An 18,406-nucleotide genomic window follows, 5' to 3' on the forward strand; every position below is an offset into this window, starting at 1 on the left:
TGTGATTTCTGAACTTGGTGCTGTCAGCCTCATGTGAACAAACTAAAACAAAAAGCAAGCTGATTTTTAGAAAACAAAATGCCGCGGAGAAGGAAAACTGGTGGAAGTCCTTCTCGGAAGAATGGCAATTCTGACAGAACTGCTGTTGTTGTATCCCAAGGGGACCCAAGCCACTCAGTGTCACAAGCAGTGCATAGTGTCAATAAGGAAGAGCTCTTCAACAGCATGTCAGAAATGTTTTCTGACCTAGATCCTAGTGTGGTTTATATGGTTCTGTCTGAATGTGATTTTAAAGGTAAATAATATATAGTTGGCATTACAGTTTTGTTCGATATGCAGACAGCTTTTAACTGGGGTGACTCCGGAAAAGTTAGTGTGGGTGTTGCAAGTGTATTTGTGAGTTTAGCTTTTAATGAGTAGGTGAGTCATAATATTTTGAAATTTTATAGCTCTTTCCATGCAAGATTCTCCAAGTTTGACAATGTTCCTGTGAGGCTGGTAATTTGTAGTAGCAGTGTGCTCCATAAATGGAGGTAGAGTTTAAGTGGCTTTTTCTGTGACACAGAGCAGGTGGTGGTACAGTTGTGAGGAGAATCTGTTTTTTCCAATTAGTTTCTATGCCATATCTGCTAGATGCATAAACTGTTTCTGCAGGAGGGGTATTTTATGTTCTAGATAACAATTTTTTAAGACAATGGTACACCGTGCATGGTCCTGGCAGGGTTTGCTTTTCCTTAAATAGTTGAATTGAGCTTTTGTATTACTTTCTATTTTGCACTGTCATCTTGTCATCTCCACTGAGAATTAGTTTTTGCAGGATAAATTCTGTTTGTCACGTTGAATTCTCTGCAGCCTTGTTGTGACTGTGTTTCTCCCCCTGTGTTCTGCCAAGCTACATACCCACCTCTCCTGACAGATTATTTTCATGTCTGTGCCCAGTCCTTCCCATGCTTTTGTGATTTTGAAATTCTTCTGTGTACAAGTATCTTTGCTTATAGTAAAAGTAATGGATGAGATGCTGGATAGCAACATCTGAGGAGTTATTTGGCAGGGGAATAAGTCATATATGGAGCAGGGGAATATTTCGGGTGTTGCCTTCCAAAATCAATCTGTATTCATATCATCAGATGTGATTAGCTGAGATTTTTCTAAGACTATTTGCAAAGAAGGCAGAATTTGGCATTTTTTTGTATGTATGAAAGTGAGGGGGCCGTTAAAAGGACTGCTTTTATTAATGTTTTTACCTTACCTAAACGGTACAAATCATGTTTGTGGCTATGATTGTTACTCCTCTTTAAATTGAAATTGGTGGAATTACTGATTCGTGCTTTGAACTCTTAATAAGATTTACCTTTATCAAAATAACAGATTTATCTAGAAGGTTATGGAGAATTCAGTAAACACGAGTTCATTCTTGTGTTGTACTATTAATAATAGTTTACAAATTGAAAGATTAGCATCTTTTCATATGAGTAATAATAAGTTGCTCTTGTATAGTAGAGAAGATGGAAGGACAAGGAAGATTTAATTTAACATGTGCAGAAAGAGTTGCGCTTCAGTGGACTTAGACTTTCTGCTTCACTTACTTTCAGGAAAACAGAAGCTTAGCTTTAGAGCACAGATTATATTTGTGCCAGGTTTTCATTTTGCTCATGTTGATCACAGGCAACCTATACTCCATTTAGTGGCTTTACAAAGAATTAATGCAGATACTGGATTTTTCAGGCTGTATTAGGTCTGACGTTTTCCATGGGGCCTAGCCACAATGAACATATTTTGCATACTTTTATCTCTCTAGTCCCCAGTAGTGTTTTTCAGTTCATTTTACACTATTTTGCCTCTATGAAATAGGTTAGAAATAAGCATCCATTTAAACACCCGATTCTAATTTTTTTGTCCAGTTAAACTTAATCATTTTTAGACACTATTTCCTCTAGTAATTTTTATGCTTATTAGGTTGTTATTTTGTAGTTATGTCTGTATTGAGTTCTGCCTTTACCTCTAATGGGAAACAGAGCAAAGGAGTTGCGGAAGGTGTGTTAAAAGATGAATTGGTGAACTTTTTGGTTGTCTCTTTAGTTGTATTAAATACTCTTTCAAGTAAAAAAATTGCATTCACATCAGCTTCTGTTTGTTCAGTTGACCATGCTTTATTTTCTTTACCTTATTCAACAGTAGAAAATGCCATGGATTATCTGCTAGAGCTGTCCACCCATGCCAAAGGAGTAGCATCTTCAAAAACCTTGGGTTTTGATTCAGTAGGATCATCATTAGCTTTTGTTAATCAGCAAAGATCTGTTGCAAATGAAACAACAGGGGAAAGTACCGCAGAAAAAAGTAATTCTGAAGAAAAAGAAAAGGTCCTATCACTTGATGTGCAGCTGACTGAAGAACTGGATTCTTTGATAGAAAATGCCTTTCAGAGATACAGCTTGACTGATGAATTGCCTAATTCTGCAAATGACCAAATAGTACATACACACGCTGTAGAACATGATGACTTTAATGAATTTCCTGAGTGGGAGAAATCTGATTCAGGTTGCAATGTCCTACTTTTTCCACCACAAACAGGGACAAATAATGAGGTTTTAGAAAACTTCTGCTGTTCTCAGCCACCAGTGAGTCATGAGAGCGTCCAGACAAGCTCACCAGCTGCATCAGACACTTCTGCACAGATAGTGGAACATTCTGATTTGTCAGAAATACATGTTCAACTTGATGTAGCTTCAGAAGTCTATGAACAGTCAAATGGAGAAATACCATGTGGAAATTCTGAACAGACACAAGATACCCTTTTGGATCAAAAAACTGTGACTGCTGCTTCTGGTGATTCCTCCCAAAGACCTCTGGAACTTGGAGTAGCTGTCACTGGAAATCCTAATTCAGGGTGCCTGGAACAGCACGAAGAGATAGTGACTGCCATTAACAGCCACCAGAACACTTCTCTTCCAGAGGCCTATGTCTCTCTTGAAACATCCAGTTTCAAAACACCCAAACCTGCAGATTTTGAGCAAACTCAGCAGGGTAATAAATTAAATTTTTCTACACTGTTACATCAACCTCAACAACACTGGAATCTCATGGCTCCTGTGTTTTATCCATCCAGTGGCAGTCACAGCTTTGTAACTCCAGTGGCTGTCAGTCCAGGGCAGTGGAGGCCTGTTTCAGACTATAAGGCTTTGGAAAAAGGACTTTTTTTTTCCTCTCCAGTGATTTCAAATGCTTGGGATAGCAACCCTTCTCTGAAGGTATGGGGAAATCAAGACACAAACTCAAAATTGAACCTCTCGCAAGCACAGCAGCCACGGTTTTGTCACATGATGAGAAAAAAGATGGACCTTATAGGTCAAGTACTTGTTCTTCTCAGAGGTGTTCCAGGATCAGGAAAATCATATTTGGCAAGGTAGAACATCTATATTGTGAGCTTCTAAAATAAATTGCTTAATTGTGTACAGAATTTAGTGCAGGCAGAGCCAATTTTCTGACATTTGTAAATAGTTATGCATATACCCTAATTGCCAGCTACATGGTACATGCAGCATGACGAGTAGCAATGATGGCAGAGCTGAGTTGCTTGCAGCTCCTTGACCTCTAGTGGAAATTGAAATAGGAGGGGTTAGCTTTGACTTCTGTCACTAGCCAAAGGAGTTTATGTCAGCAGAGGATTGTTGCAGTAGTATTAGGTCTGCTGTGTTCTTCCAGTCCCTATTTCGGGTGTTGCCTTCCAATAATATGGATGGCAATATGCCAGCTCTCTTATAGGCAGAAATTCCCCTTCCACTGTTGGAATCCTTTTGTGTAAGTAGTACACGTGGAGCTTCTTGGGTTGAATTCTTGATTTCTTTTCTAACTCCCCAGAAGTCTAGATTGAGCTTAGAGTCCTTTGGCTGGCACCTGAAATAGTTGGTGCAATTAAGACTGTATGTGTATTTGTCAGTGTGAAAGTATGTCACTAGATGTAGATAGAAAAATACCTCCTCTGTCGTTTTGAAATGAGACTTGTAGGGAACCTCGTGTCAGCTCTTTCCCCTGGATATCCTCAGCCTTTGGGAACGGAGCAAAATTATTATCGATCATCTTTGCCTGGAGGGTGATTTTTCTTTTTCTCCTTACCTGAATTTGCTGCTTCCATTTCAAATAATCTTGGCTTTGTGCGAGAGACTAATACATACATGTATGCTAGCAGATACCAGGGCTGGGGAGGAGAAGGGGGAAAAGCTATTTACTTCTTGATCTTTCACAGGACCTTGCTTGAGGATAACCCAGGTGGAATCATTCTTAGTACCGATGATTACTTTTATAAATGTGGACAATACCATTATGAACCTGATTGCTTAGAGGAAGCACATGACTGGAACAGGAAACGAGGTGAGAAATAAATAAGGGATTAGCTTGCTTGTTTACAGTTCAATGCTTGTGTTCAATGCTGTTTGAAAAGCTGCCTGTCTTGCAATGCCTGTGTCACAGGACAAGCATTTGTCCCATCATCGAAGTATTTTTTAATATGTGTGTGGAAAAGGAATATGAGCACAAACTCAGAAGTCATCTGTCTATTGTGTGTTTTGCAATTAAAAATGCCAGTGTTTTGTCAAAAGACTGTTTTGTCCTCAGGTTTCATCATGGTATGTATTTTGGGTTGCGTCCCATTTCTAGAGTGGCAATCTCCACCATCTCCCAGAAGTATTTCTGAGATGAGCCATCATATACGCATATGCAATAAGTAATAAGGTTGTTGATACAAATAACACACAGATGTTTACCCGCTCTTGATTATTTTTTCTCGAGCACTAAATTGTTGGCATATTTAAAACAAGAGTAAGGCAGAATAAATTATTTTTCCCCCCCATAATTGGTGTATTTTTTGATAGTGGCTCTAGCTAAACTCACCGTAGAACAATTCATCTTAAGTGTTTATTTGCTAAATTTGAACCATGATCACTTTTCTACTGTCAAATTCCTAACCGGTGGAGAAACGGGTTAATAAGAAATGTGTGATTCAACAATAACTTTGATTGTTTGGATGCATTGTGGCATAGCTACAAAAACATGGTGCTGTATCTCAAAGCTAATGATTCTAAACATTTCATTACTGTGTATTTAAATTACAATAATTATTTTGATTTTTCATATTTTATACAGTTTACAGAGTGGACTAATCTTAAGACTCTTGTAAAGCCAAGAATTTTGTATGCAACAAAGAAGTCCACTTTAAAGTGATCATGTAGGTTTTTTTAGTTTAATTTACTGATTGATTAGTCATCTTGGTGCATTTTACATCTGCATTTTCATTCCTTGATTATCATACATAACGTTAATTCAAAAAAATAATGCTATGTCTCAGTAGCTTTACATGTGACAGGGGCATTTCTAAAATAGAGGCCTTGAAACAGATCAACCTGTGGTAAGAGTTCTTTACACAGTGGTTAATCATTATGGATTATCTACTTTAAAAAAATTTACAAATTTAGAGAAGTAGTATAAATGTTACGTGTCCACCCTATTATAATGAAATTAACTATATCCCATTCTTTTGTACACGTGTGTCTTTCAGCCAAAGAAGCATTTGAAATGAGAATCTCTCCTATAATAATAGACAACACAAACATACAGGCATGGGAGATGAAGCCTTATGTTACTTTGGTTAGTATTACAATTTGATCAATATGAAAAGGGATACTTGACCAGCATGGCAACACCATATGTTTTCAAATGAGATTGTCTTTCTCAGTCTAGTTGTTATTCCACAAGGAAGTCTGGAGTCAAAAAAAGTGTTACATGGATATTACCCTATGTCATGTTCTGTGCATGACTGGGTATTGACCTGGCCTAGCTTCCAAGTGACAAAGCCAAGTGCTTTGCACTTGTGAGCAAAAATAAGTATTGTTGAGGAAACTGAATTCTGTTCCTCTTTTATGTGATCAGTAAAATTGTACTTTTAAAATATAATCAGCACTAATTAATAAGAGTGATGTTTGATGCTCCATGAAACAAAAGTCAGTCTTGGTTTAATCCTAAATATGACATAAATATGACATAGAGGCAGGGACCAACGTACCAATTGGAGGCCTAGAGTTATCAAATGTTGCTAGCTTGCTTGAAGTTATGCAATTTACTTAATAATTTTTATTGAAGTGGTGTAATCAAAATAATGCATCTGCACTATTTTATGTTAATAGTGTAGGGCTTTTATTTAGTGACTAAAAGTGACCAGCTTTTGTTTAGTACTAAGTAAATGCAATCTACATTTAACTTCCAAAGTTATGTTTAATGATTTAAATAACTTGATGAACTCTGTTACAGGTTTCTCATACTCCAGCTTTCTGGAGCTTCTTACCTTTTTGCTTAATCGTTCCTAAATGAGCATCAGCACTTTTAGACTAGCTCTTATTTTGCTGTTGATCATTGGTCATTTTAGTTGGTAGTTTTAATAATTTTTTTAATGCTTACAGAACTGCATTATTTTATAAAATTGTTTCTGATTAACAGAAATAATATATTGGAAGAACAATTATAAAGTGGATCTGAGATTTCTCCTACTATGGTATAGACACACATCAGAAAGTGTAGTATATAGAACTGACAGCTTTTGAGCAGATACTCTACATATGCTGCATGTGGTAATGGATTAGGGAACAGCGGGCCTTAACACAGATAATCTTTTATGAATAAAATTTTGACTTTTATTACCATTGCGTTTATTAGCAATTGCCAGATTAACATAAATTTCAGTCCTTGATTTTGATGTATACTGAAATAAAGATACCACAGAAGTTCTTCCAGGAAGTGCAGGGTTTGGTCAGGTGAGAATAATTTTTTTCTGAAAACAGGAACAGGGAGAAATGTCACAGTCCTTGCAGTGCTTCTCCCAATTAGACTTTGGGCTCCTTTTCTGTCACGATGAGACTAGACCATATAAGGACCATTTAATTGCAGCCCACTCAAGTTTCCCATGCGGCAGGAAGGGTGTCCACAACAGCTGTGTTAATGTAACAGAATTGCTTGGTTTGGAATGGACTTGCATCTGGTCAGCTCTGAATGTAAGCAGTGAGCTTTGAGGTAGGCCATTTAAAAAGGGGTGGTATAAAACAGTGATTTTTTTTTTTTTCTGTGATCATGGCACACATTTAATTTTACAGTAAGAGATGCACATAAATATTTTTTTAAATCCCCATTTATATAATCATAAGTGAAACACTGAACAAAAGTATGTTATTCCAAATGTTTAATTGGTTTTGAAAAATATAAAAAAAATCTTTAAAGAAGCAGGCAGGCTATACATGTTATGTACTTTTTAACAGAAATAAGAAATGGGTGATGTGGCTTGTTCTATGTGTTTTATTCAGGCTCAGCAGTTCAAATACAAAGTCATGTTCCGAGAACCAGACACTTGGTGGAAGTTTAAACCAAAAGAACTCGAAAGGTAAGACTGTAAAGGAAAATTTCCTATTAGATTGTATATCTTTCACAATCTATGAACTGTGATTGTTAAAAAGGGATCACTTAGTACCGTGGTTGGTGAAGTAGCAAGGCATCAGTCAAGATTTCTGTAGCTTTTTAATAACTTTTTCCCTACAAAAAAAAAAATATTAACTTTGGTGGGATTTTATATGTATTATGAGATCATTTTTTTCTGTCACTTTATTCTAATTACATGCTATTACAGAAAAATTCTATTAGCAATAGATATTATGTAATGTTTTCATGATTGCAATTATTTTGCACTTAAGGTACAGTGACTGTTCCTTTGGGTTCCTGAGGTTGCAAAAATTAGGTCAGGTTGGGGCTGTTTTTGTTGCCTTACTTGAAATGTTTGTGTTGTCACTGAGTTTAAGGCAATCAGCACCTCATGGCCTGAGAAGGACAAACCCCTGTACATCAATATTGTTGTTTACCTCTTCTTTAGCAGAACCTTCTACACAGTCATAGAGCCATTACTTAAAGCCAAAACAGGCAAGATGTAAACCCTATGTAAGTGAAGAGTAAGGTAGCTAGAAAATTGGCTGGATGCCAGGCTCAAAGGCTATGATCAGTGGTTCAAAGTCCAAGAGGAGGCTGACGTCCCTCTAGGATGAATACTAGGGCCGCTACTATTTAATGTCCTTTTTATGACTTGCATGTTGGGACAGAGTGCACTCTTAGCAGGTTTGCAGATGATACTGAATTGAGCAAGAGTAGTTTGTTCAGCCTTAAGAAGAGAACATTAAGGGAGGATTGTATTGTTGTCCTCAGCTACCCTTTGGGAGGTTATAGAGAAGACTAAAAAGATCTCTTCTGAGAATTGTGCAGGGACAAAACAAGTGTAAGCAAGTTGGAACTCGAGAAATTTTCATTGCATAAAATAAAAAAACCCTAAAACTTACTTTGAATGGGTGGTCAGGCACTGAAAGAGTTTGTTCAGAGAGTTTGTAGACTTTCAGTTATTAGAGGTATTCAGTATTTGACAAGACAAAGCTCTGTGCAACCTGATCTAGCTGTACCTCCTCTGAGTAGGAGGTTGGACTATGTGACCTCCAGGGGTCCCTTTTCAATGTAAATTGTTTTGTGATTTCATATTATCTGTTGTCATCTGAATTTGCATGCTTAGCTTAAGGTTGGCCACTTAAAGCATGGTAAGGAAGATTATTTTCTTTCATGAAATAGAATTCAAACATTTTCTCCTGTACCTTCAATTTCTGTTTTGCCATCCTTGGCAGGATTCACTTGTTCTAGGTGGAGCTGCTGCAGAGTGCATTGCTAGCTGGTGTTTAACACAGTCAGTGAAAATTCTTAGCCAAAGGGTGTCCAAAATAATAAGTGAATAGGTTTTCCTCAAGGCTCAAGGAGTTCTTAGTTTAGCAAAACCAGAGAAGGAAGACTGAATTCAGAAATTTTCCATACCCAGTTTGATATCCAGTATCACTGTCAGGATCTGATACGGTGTGTTTCTGATACTTATTTGAAGAAGATGCATTATTGGTACAGTTTTAGATTTTAGTATTAAGCAAAACATCCTATTGGAGAACAGGGCCACCAGGTGAGGTGAAGTCAAGTGGAGCTGCAATTTGTCTGGGATTCCCTGTTTGGAATGCCTTAGTGCACTGATACAGAAAGAATTGCTGTCTCACAGCTTTTGCCTTGGCCTCCTGAATTCTCTGGTTAGTCTTGCTGTAAACTTATTAAATTATTATTAAATTATTCTCTTCTGTCATTGTAATATACAAATCTGAAATACTTCTTTTTCAAAATTTTTTTTTTATTCATAGGCGAAACATTCATGGTGTATCTAAAGAAAAGATCAAAAGAATGTTGGAACGATATGAACGCTGCCTTACCGTTAGTTCAATATTGGATTCTTCAGTCCCAGACAAATCAGAAGCTGCTGGCTGGAGTGAAGATCCTTGTAAGGAGGAAAGCCATAGGTTAGATTCTTTTACTAGCTTTGTCTCAAATAAAAGGCTAAAAAATCAAACTTCATAGCAACAGAAGCTGGATAATGCTGTTGAACAGTGAATGCATTAAAAAAATAGCTAAATAAGTAAAAGAAATACACTACATAGTTTTCTTAATTTTTAAGTATTTCAGGATTTCTAGAAATGAGCAGTCAAGGGATCTAGTCAACTTTACGATGCTTTTTGAAAACCTTCCAGTATGGCTGTGTGTTACTTTTCACATTCTTAAAAATGTGTTGTTCGGTGTATGTTGTAGATACAAAACACTTAAAATGCTTTTCAGAAGAATGTAGTCCCAAATATGAGCAAATTACTATTTCTGAGTCTGTGTGTTGATATTAGATGACGTCTTTGTGGTAGAAGGTGGATTCTTCATGCAGTAATAACGAGTTATCTACTTGCTTTAAGTATATTTAATTTAGACTTGTCTAGATTTATGTTGGTTGTATACATGACTATTTTGTAGTGGCTAATCTGAATAATGCTGTATGTGCATTGTAACAATGCATAGGAAATCAGATTTTATTGTAGTTATTTCATTTGTTTTTTGCATGCTTAATGTATTAGAAATGAAGTGGGCACAGATAATTAATAGAATGTAGTTGATTGTGAAAAATGGTATGACAAGAAATGGCACATCCTCTCCTACTTAACTTCTAGGCTCTCTTTAGCATTGATGCATCGGGAGAGCGCAACAGTCATTAAATAGAAGTTATATTTACCAGGTTTGCTGATCTGAAGGGGGAAATGTCTGGCAGCAGAGTGCTTCAGTACGTAACTGAATGCTGGGGATGGGGGAAAACAGACTCCTGAGAAAGTATTCTCAGCCCCATGCTGAAGTAAAAAATGGATACTTACCAAGGAAAGTTCCACTTCGCTTAGCTCATTCTTTTTTATAAAGGAGTGTTGAGGTTAGGGCTCAGTCATCTTAAATTTGTTTTCCTTTCACTAGAGTTCTCTAGCTGGATGATTAGTGTCCTAAAAGGTGGTTTCAGGTCTATTCTATTTCAAGTAATTTGAAAATATTAAATAGCCAAACCAAAATTAAAAATGTGGACAAGTGCTTAAAGAAGGTTTGAAATGTGTTTATCTTCCATTCCAATTTGTCTTTCAGGAAGATAGAGGCACACTCTGATGTAAAGGAAGAAAAGCCTTTTGTTTCTGATGTGGAGCCTCTTGAATTAGCTGAAGATGATAAAACTATTCCCAGTACTTCTCTAACATTAGAAAGTAACTGTGATCCTGAACATTTTCAGGAGGAGGAAAAAGAAATGGAAAATAACTCAGTGGAACACAGTTCTGAGAACAGCACTGTTGAAGATAACTTGGGTGTTTATTTATCAGATTGTGTAGAAAAAGAACTGCCCTTGGAGAAGAAAGAAGAAAAGGGTGAAAAAATAGAAAAAAATACTGAAACAGAAATGGGTGAGGTTGATATGACCATGACTGAAGAGACTATGTGCTTGCATGCAGGAGGAGTTGAGGAACACAGTGGTAAAAACATTCTTGAAGTTCAGACTGAAGTTGAACAAACTGGCAAAATACGTATGGAACCAAAATCAACTCAACATAGTAACATAGTGGAACCAAGCAGTTCAGCTTTTGACACATCAGGAAAACCAGAACTACTAAACTTTCTGGGTGACTGGCCTGTAGAACAAACAATGGGACAGAGAGTCAAAAGAGCTAGAAGACCAGAAAAATCTTCTCTGAAGGGTGATGTGGATGGTAAAACTCCCAGTCAGCAGCATCCTGGGTTAGGTTATGACCAAGTGGCCCTTTCTGGGACCTGTACTGTTGAAAAAGGACATGAGGAAGAAAATCTAGCCTCTAGCTCTTCCTCTGCTAGTTCAGATAAAGTCACACCAGAATTGGAAATGGTAGGACATTGGCCTGTCTCAGGGTCATTAGAACAGAGACAGCAAAGGTCAAGGAGAGTGAGAAAGACAAGTCTAAATCAGTCCGATGAAGGTAGAAATACTGAAGGTGACAGTAATAGAAATGCTCTTGAGACTGTAGATGTGCTTCGTGGGACACCTGTGAACACTGCAGAGCAACCAGATACAAAGAGTTTGCATGTGCACCAACCTCAAACAGTAGCTAGTGAAACAGTAGGTGAGAAAAAAACCCAGCAAAATAAGAGAATGAGGAAACATCACAAATTAGCCCTTACTTTTACAAACAACAATTTGCCCCATTCCAAAGAAGAGGAACATTTGTCTGTGCTTAACACAGCAGAAGAGAAACATGACACATGCTCATGCAGACAAAAAAGTAGCCATTCACAGACTGAATCACAGGACTTTGCTCTCCTGTGGAGATTAGAAAAGAAAATGCTTTTTCCTGAGACTACCAAAGTATTGCATGGCAGACTAGACGGCTTCAAACCCAAAGGTGTAGACAAAGCCTCAGATTCTCAGGAAAAAATACCTTATCGAGTTACATATGATAAAAGTACATTTGTGGAAGAAAGTGAGCTTATCAATATTGATGAGTCTGAAAAGCTAAATATGCTGTGTAAGCTCTTTGAGTCTGTTTCATTTGAAGCTCTGAAAGATCTGTATGAAAGATGCAACAAAGACATAGACTGGGCCACAGGTCTGCTGTTAGACTCTGATGAAAAGTTATGCAAAAATGTTGATGCTGAATGCTCTCAAGTAAGAGAAGCTGAGACAGTTGTTGCAGACCTTGATTTCAAGGCAAGTACAAACTATGGTGAGAATCTCAAAGACTGTGAACAAATGCAGCAAATAATTGGGGATGGTGATATCTCTGAGCCTTCAGAAGACAAGAACTTGTTACTCAGCATTGCAGAAAGTAGCGCTACCAAGGCAACTGTGACAGATGCTGATGTGTCTGACTTGTTGACTGCTACCTCATTGAATGATTTGGAGGAACTGAAAAATTCTGGAGATGAAGCCCCTAGAACTGGCACAGGCAGCTTGGTACCAGGTGTTATTGAGCCATCCATTTCAGGAAAGCAGAAGATAAAGTCTGAGAGTCCTGTTGAAGACACTATAAATAAGCCATCAGTATCACAACTTGATGCAGGTTTATGTATACCCATGACTTTGCCTCATGGTCCTAACACAACTTCTACCAATTTGAAATTTGAATTAAGGAACAAAAGTGACAATAACCCTTCAGAAGGCAATGCAGAGAATTCCAAAGTGACTGCTTCGTTACTGGAAATGGACAATGCACCTCTGGTGTGTCCTAGGAGTGATAAAGAACTGGGGACAGATAAAGAAACCCAGGGGAGTTCCAGGGAGATAGGTGGTAAAGAAGAAATTGAAACTCCAAGCTGGGATGAAACTAAAGCAAACATACAAAGCCCTATACCAGCATCACGTGCAGCCTTCAATATAGATTGCCTAGAACTAACATTACCTCCTGAACTGGCACTCCAGCTGAAAGAAATATTTGGGCCTGTTGGCATTGATGCAGGTATGGGCATAATTATATCCATATTTTAATGAAAAACCTCAGTTTCGGCAAGAAAACCTTTCTTCTTTTGCCTGTGCTTTTTTCCCTTCATGCTTGATTTTTAGGGAACAGATTTGCACAATTCTTCATGATACTGTTGTTTGCATTTGTTAATCCAAAAATGGAACTGAACTAAGAGTGGCAAAAAATGTAAATGCAGTAGGGCTACCTTCTGCCTTTGTATTTGTGTATATGCGTATATTTTAAAAGCACAAGAAAATATATTGGCTTATTTGTGTTTTGAGCAACAGGCCTTTGAGCCTGTATTCAAACTGAAGGGATATTAAGATGATGAGGAAGATGCAAATTATGACTGGTTAGGAAAAAAGAAAAAAGAAAGCTTTAGGTATTAGTTAAATTGGGGAAGGAGAACATGAATGGTTTAGAGAGAAGATAAAAGTGTAGCTATACTTAAAAGATTAAAACAGTCTAGCCTGCCGAAAGACTATAATGAAGGAAGCCATAAGTAGCTTGAACATACATCATAAAAGTTAAAGACTGACAGAAAAAGTAAGAAAAGAAAACACAAGGAATATATAGCTTGTTTGTTTTCTCTCTTCTTTTTTTTTTTTTTTTTTCTCCTGAAGATTAGTTGATGTGAAACCCTGGATACCTGATTTATTGGTGGGTTTCACTGCTGGCCTCTTTGCCTTCCGTGCCTACCTCTTCCTCCTTAAAAAAAAAGAGTCTGTTTTTGATAGCAGAAAGGTGTTTTATTGTGTCTGAAATATGCCCTGCCTTTTTATTTGATACATATGTACTTCTTACCCTTTTGTTTTTGGAAGGGTGAGAAACAATATCAGAAAGTCTTTTAGGGAAAAGATGTATCATTATGCTATCATGGTAATTCCTGCCATTTCCTTTAGAGGGGATACTTGGAGCTTGCTTCTCTCAGCTTGTGTGTTTGAAAGGAGGGATGTGTCTGCTGTTGGGCAGTGGCAAATACGTTGTGTTACATAAAAGCAGTTGCCTATGTATTGCAACAACTTGGGGGGAATCACAGTTTCATGAATGAAATTGTGGTTGTAAATTAAACAGTGGCTTTGTAAAAGAATGTTCTGCTAGAAAAATGTAGTTGTTCAGGTAGTAATATTTCAACAAGATGCAATTAATGTCAACTTGTTTTTTCCTATCCTTTCTGGGTTTTTGAACACCAGATAATTAATTTTGTGTGGATTGTTTTTTTTTTTTTTTTAAACTTGGCAGTTGCTGAAGTTTTTTTCAGGAATGACAGTTTGTGCAGGACCTCCAGAATTCAAATTAATAAGTCTAGGCCACAGTACTTTAATTGCTTAGATAAGCTTTTATAGAATGATTTAATGAATATATTTTCTTTCTTCCATAAGGATCACTAACTGTTGAGGATTGTGTGGTTCATATTGATCTGAATTTGGCAAGAGTGATTCATGAAAAATGGAAAGAATCTATTCTGGTTAGTAGATTTCTTGTTTATGACAAAGTATGGCATGCTTGCGGTTTGTGAGACCATTTGTTTCCTTATGTGTTGGTCTAAATATGTAAGATATAAGTATCTCTGCAAGAACTATGATAAAAATACAGTAGTAGTTTGTGAAATACGTGGAGTATATCAGCATGTCATAATTGTCAGAGCTGTTGAAAGACAGTTTAAGGGTGAAGAAACTGCATGTCATGAGTGCCTCATCATGAAACCAAGATTCTTAAAAAAAAAAAAAAGGATCATAATGCACAATTTCACTACAAGATTCATCAAAAATTCCACTGGCCAGAAATGATTACTGGCTTTTTGACATGGAAGAAGAGTTCTTTTGTGAATAACTATGTATATAAAACATCCCCATGTGCGTTGAGAAGAGTTCTCTAACCTCCGTTCCTTCATAGCCTTATGCAACTCTGAACGCTTTTTGGCAAAATTTTTGTTTGGTTTATTTAATTAAAAATCTTAGCAGCGGGGCATATTCCTCTAGTTTGATGTGTTTTCGGGAAGATCTATCTTTAAGCTTCACTTTGTAATTATTTTTCTTAAATACATCTATTTTAAAATATCCAATCTTTGAGAAATACTGTGAGACAGTACTTTGAAGCTGGTTTACTTAGAAGTTAACACTTGCAAATTTTCACTGCAAAATTTATAGCTTACTTATTCATGGTTTTACTGTTTTTATTTAGAAGCGTCAGAGGAGAGATGAATCATGTGAATTGTCTGCAGAAGGTATGTTATGTATTTCTCTTAATTGTAAAAATACCTAATTCTTTGAAACTTCAGTAAGGTTGCAAATATTCTGTCTATTGAAAAACGATGGATTTATTTATTAAGCTAAGCTTTTATTTATTGCCCTTGGTTCCATTTAGTGTTTTCTTATAGAGTTGTGTGTAGGGGAAAGAAATTAATTATAAGCAGAATCACTAGTCCCAGGTAGATGCAAGCAAAAAAAAAAAAAAAAAAAAAAAAATTGTTTACTTACAAGAATTCAGAGAAGCTCCGGCTGGATTAAACAGCTGTTCGGTAGGACTTCTGTAATCTCTGTGGCAAGGAAAGGTGCAGCCGGTGTGTTACTAGCAGAGTAAGATTTCTGCATGTGAGGGAAGGAGGTCAGAAATGCAACTTCTGCGTGGTGTTGTCCTTGTCAGAGGAGTTGATTGTAGTGGGAGGCTGTAAGTTCTTGTTCAAAAAGTGCTAAAATCTCTAGCAGTCTAGTTTTCCTTCAGTTCACAGAAGAAATGTCCCTCTACAGTAGAACCCCACTACTCTTGCATGGGACCTGGGTGAAGACTTGGATTGCAATGTGAATGCAAACTCTCCACTCAAATGACCAAGCAGTGCTGTTAGCATTAACTTGGAGAAGTGTAAAACCAGGTTGTTAAGCATCTGTCCGTAAGTTGTAGAGGAAAGGCAGGTAAATGTGTAAACACATGTGTCAAATAATTCTTTTTTGTAAAAGCATTAAGGTCTGTGCCAGGTAGTTTACAGCTGTAAGATAAGTCTTGACACTTGAAAATTTGGTGGAGTGTGATGGTTTTGCTTTTGTTTTACAAAGTAGATAAAGATGATCACAGTCTCTGGAAAATAGAAGTGAGGAAGGTGAAAACAAGGTGTTGTTTTCTGTTTTAGCATTAATAATATTGTTTTAACAAAACCCAAACCATGTAGGTTGAAAAACGTAATTATTATGGCTTTGCTTGTATAAATAAGCTAATAATTGTTTTACTTGTCACCTCATTTTTATTGTTTTTGAAGGTCCTACTGTGATTCAGCAGATAGATAAAGATGACTCAGAAATGCAGTTTTCTCAGAATGGAGAGAGTAAAATACAGAAGAAAAAAATGACCTGGGTTTCAGGCTCATCTGATGACATACAGACTAAAAAACCAGCAACATCAGACGTTTTTCCTTTTATGGATCACTGGAATGCTCAGATTCAGAAGGTTTCTCTCAGACAAATAATTTCTGAAGAAATAGCTATGCAGGAGAAACTGGACCTGGTATGGATAGCACCAGTTTTTTATGCAGTTTAAATTCGATACTATTAATGAATCAGAAAGTCTTCCCTGGTGGCTTATCTTTGTGCTGCCGATTACAGCCTGAATTCGTGAGACAAATGCATGCCAATTAGTATTGTTAGTTACTGCGACACAGAAGTTTGCTTGTGGTAGTTGTTTCTGTTTTTAAAATACAATTCTAAAACATAATATTATGATTGTTTCACAAACAGGTCATGGTGCATTTCACTATACAGGTTAGCATTTGTGTTTGGTTGAATTGTTTTTAGATTGCTCACTTAAAAACAAAGATCAATGTCATTTCCCACACTTTTTATTGGGAAAGTGATATCAAAAAAAGTTCTTAAGTAGCTCCATGCCTTGTTTGTTTAGAAGTGGGTTGAATTGAATTTAATATTTTTTTAAGGAGAACCCACAACATTCCTAACAGATGGGACATTAAAAGAAGTACTCGAGGTTAATCTCAAAACAGATTTCTGTACCCACTTCTCAGAAAATAGTAATTTTAAATAAGATTTTTATTAATTCTGTCTCTTCCACACAGTTCCCATACCCTTATCTGGTTGGCGTGTGCATAATGCTGCCCTCTACTGCCCAGCAGCTGTTCAGAACAGGGTTTTCTATTTGCAATTGTCGCTGATAAGTAGCTGTCCTAAAAAAGAGGAGCTTTGTTTCTACTGGTATAGAAAGCTGGATGGATTAGCCTGTACTTTGAAAGAATGGCTTGTGGATTCTTTCTTTGAACTGCATGTATGTGGCTTACTGATAATAACAACTGTGATGTCTGCAGCTTTATTTTCAGTTTGGATTCATGGAGCTTGGCTTTGTTTTGACCACTTGTTTTATTTATGTTGGGTTTTGTTTGTTTTGTTTTTTTTTTTTAAATCTGAGTACGGGAATGACCAGTCCAATTTATTCTGGGCTATAATTTATGTTTTCTTCTCAGCATTACTTCACAAATACAAATTTTTTTACAATACAGCTTCAGATACACCAAAAGAAAATTGTTTACACTGTTTAATAATAAAATGTTGTTTCAATCCCAGGCCCCCACTATTCAGTAGAGAGACTTTGCACATGCTTAGCATTGGACTAGATAGACTAGCAGGGAATGCATTCCAAAACTTAAATTCCTCCTAAAAAATCCTCATTTAGCTTTGCCTGACTTACAAGGGAGCTCCAGCTGAGTCACTTCAAATGACTGCAGAGTACTGCAGTGGTGTATAATACAACTGACCTGTCCCTACTTTATTCTCATCAAATCAGTGTGGCAGGCTGATAATGGCATGTTGTCATTGCTGTAGGTACATACCTACTGAGTAGATATTTTTTGAAATCTTAAAAAAAAGCAGTAAAGTTGGGTTGGCTCTGCTGTTACTATCTTTTCTAATCAAGAACTTGTAATATTTTTCCTTTGCCTTCTGGGTAGAATCGTGTTCCTTCTATGGCTAGAAAAGACTGTGCTGCTAAACTAAAAGAGAAGCAACTTTTTGAGATGTTTCCAACTATTAATCAAAATTTCTTAATGGATGTCTTCAAGGACAACAAGTAAGAAATCTTTAAAGTTCTTTGTAAAAATGGTACTCCATAACACACTATAATGTGCACAGTTACTGTCTTAAATGTTAAGAGTTAAGATACTGCTAAAGAATGGCTTTTTCCAAACTAGCATACCTTTTGTAGATCTAAATAAAGGCAAAACTAGCTGGTCTTAAAAGCAAAAAGGGCATAAAAACTCCATGTAAAATTGATTGGTTTTTTGGGAAGCAGGCAGTCCTCTCATTGGGAGAATAATGTCTCTGGCCATTGACTGTCAGCGGAACTGCATATTTGCTGTAGAGCTGAAGTTTAAATCAAGTGGGAGAAAATAGTGGGGGTGATAATGGTGGGTTCACACAAAATGGCATCTGCCCAAGAGGAGAACTGCCATCATATGATATTTGCTGTGAGTACTTTCCTGGTTACTACAGCAGCTCTGAAGGAATGAACCATCTCTCCATCTCTTCCTGCTG

General features: G+C 36.9%; 1 protein-coding gene across 1 annotated transcript in view; it reads left to right on the forward strand.

Moving 5' to 3' along the window:
• Window positions 1-78: 78 nt before the first annotated feature.
• The window catches only part of N4BP2 (NEDD4 binding protein 2), a 23,929-nt gene continuing 5,601 nt past the window's right edge, over window positions 79-18,406 (forward strand). The window contains exons 1-11 of the mRNA XM_010295262.1: window positions 79-295; window positions 2,176-3,403; window positions 4,244-4,368; window positions 5,552-5,640; window positions 7,344-7,420; window positions 9,243-9,398; window positions 10,543-12,875; window positions 14,261-14,346; window positions 15,063-15,105; window positions 16,132-16,376; window positions 17,824-17,942. Of these exons, the coding sequence (XP_010293564.1) occupies window positions 79-295; window positions 2,176-3,403; window positions 4,244-4,368; window positions 5,552-5,640; window positions 7,344-7,420; window positions 9,243-9,398; window positions 10,543-12,875; window positions 14,261-14,346; window positions 15,063-15,105; window positions 16,132-16,376; window positions 17,824-17,942 (4,718 nt within the window). The remainder of the gene's footprint in view (window positions 296-2,175; window positions 3,404-4,243; window positions 4,369-5,551; window positions 5,641-7,343; window positions 7,421-9,242; window positions 9,399-10,542; window positions 12,876-14,260; window positions 14,347-15,062; window positions 15,106-16,131; window positions 16,377-17,823; window positions 17,943-18,406) is intronic.

This window comes from Phaethon lepturus, unplaced genomic scaffold, assembly GCF_000687285.1.
Source record: "Phaethon lepturus isolate BGI_N335 unplaced genomic scaffold, ASM68728v1 scaffold15179, whole genome shotgun sequence".
NCBI lineage: Eukaryota > Metazoa > Chordata > Aves > Phaethontiformes > Phaethontidae > Phaethon > Phaethon lepturus.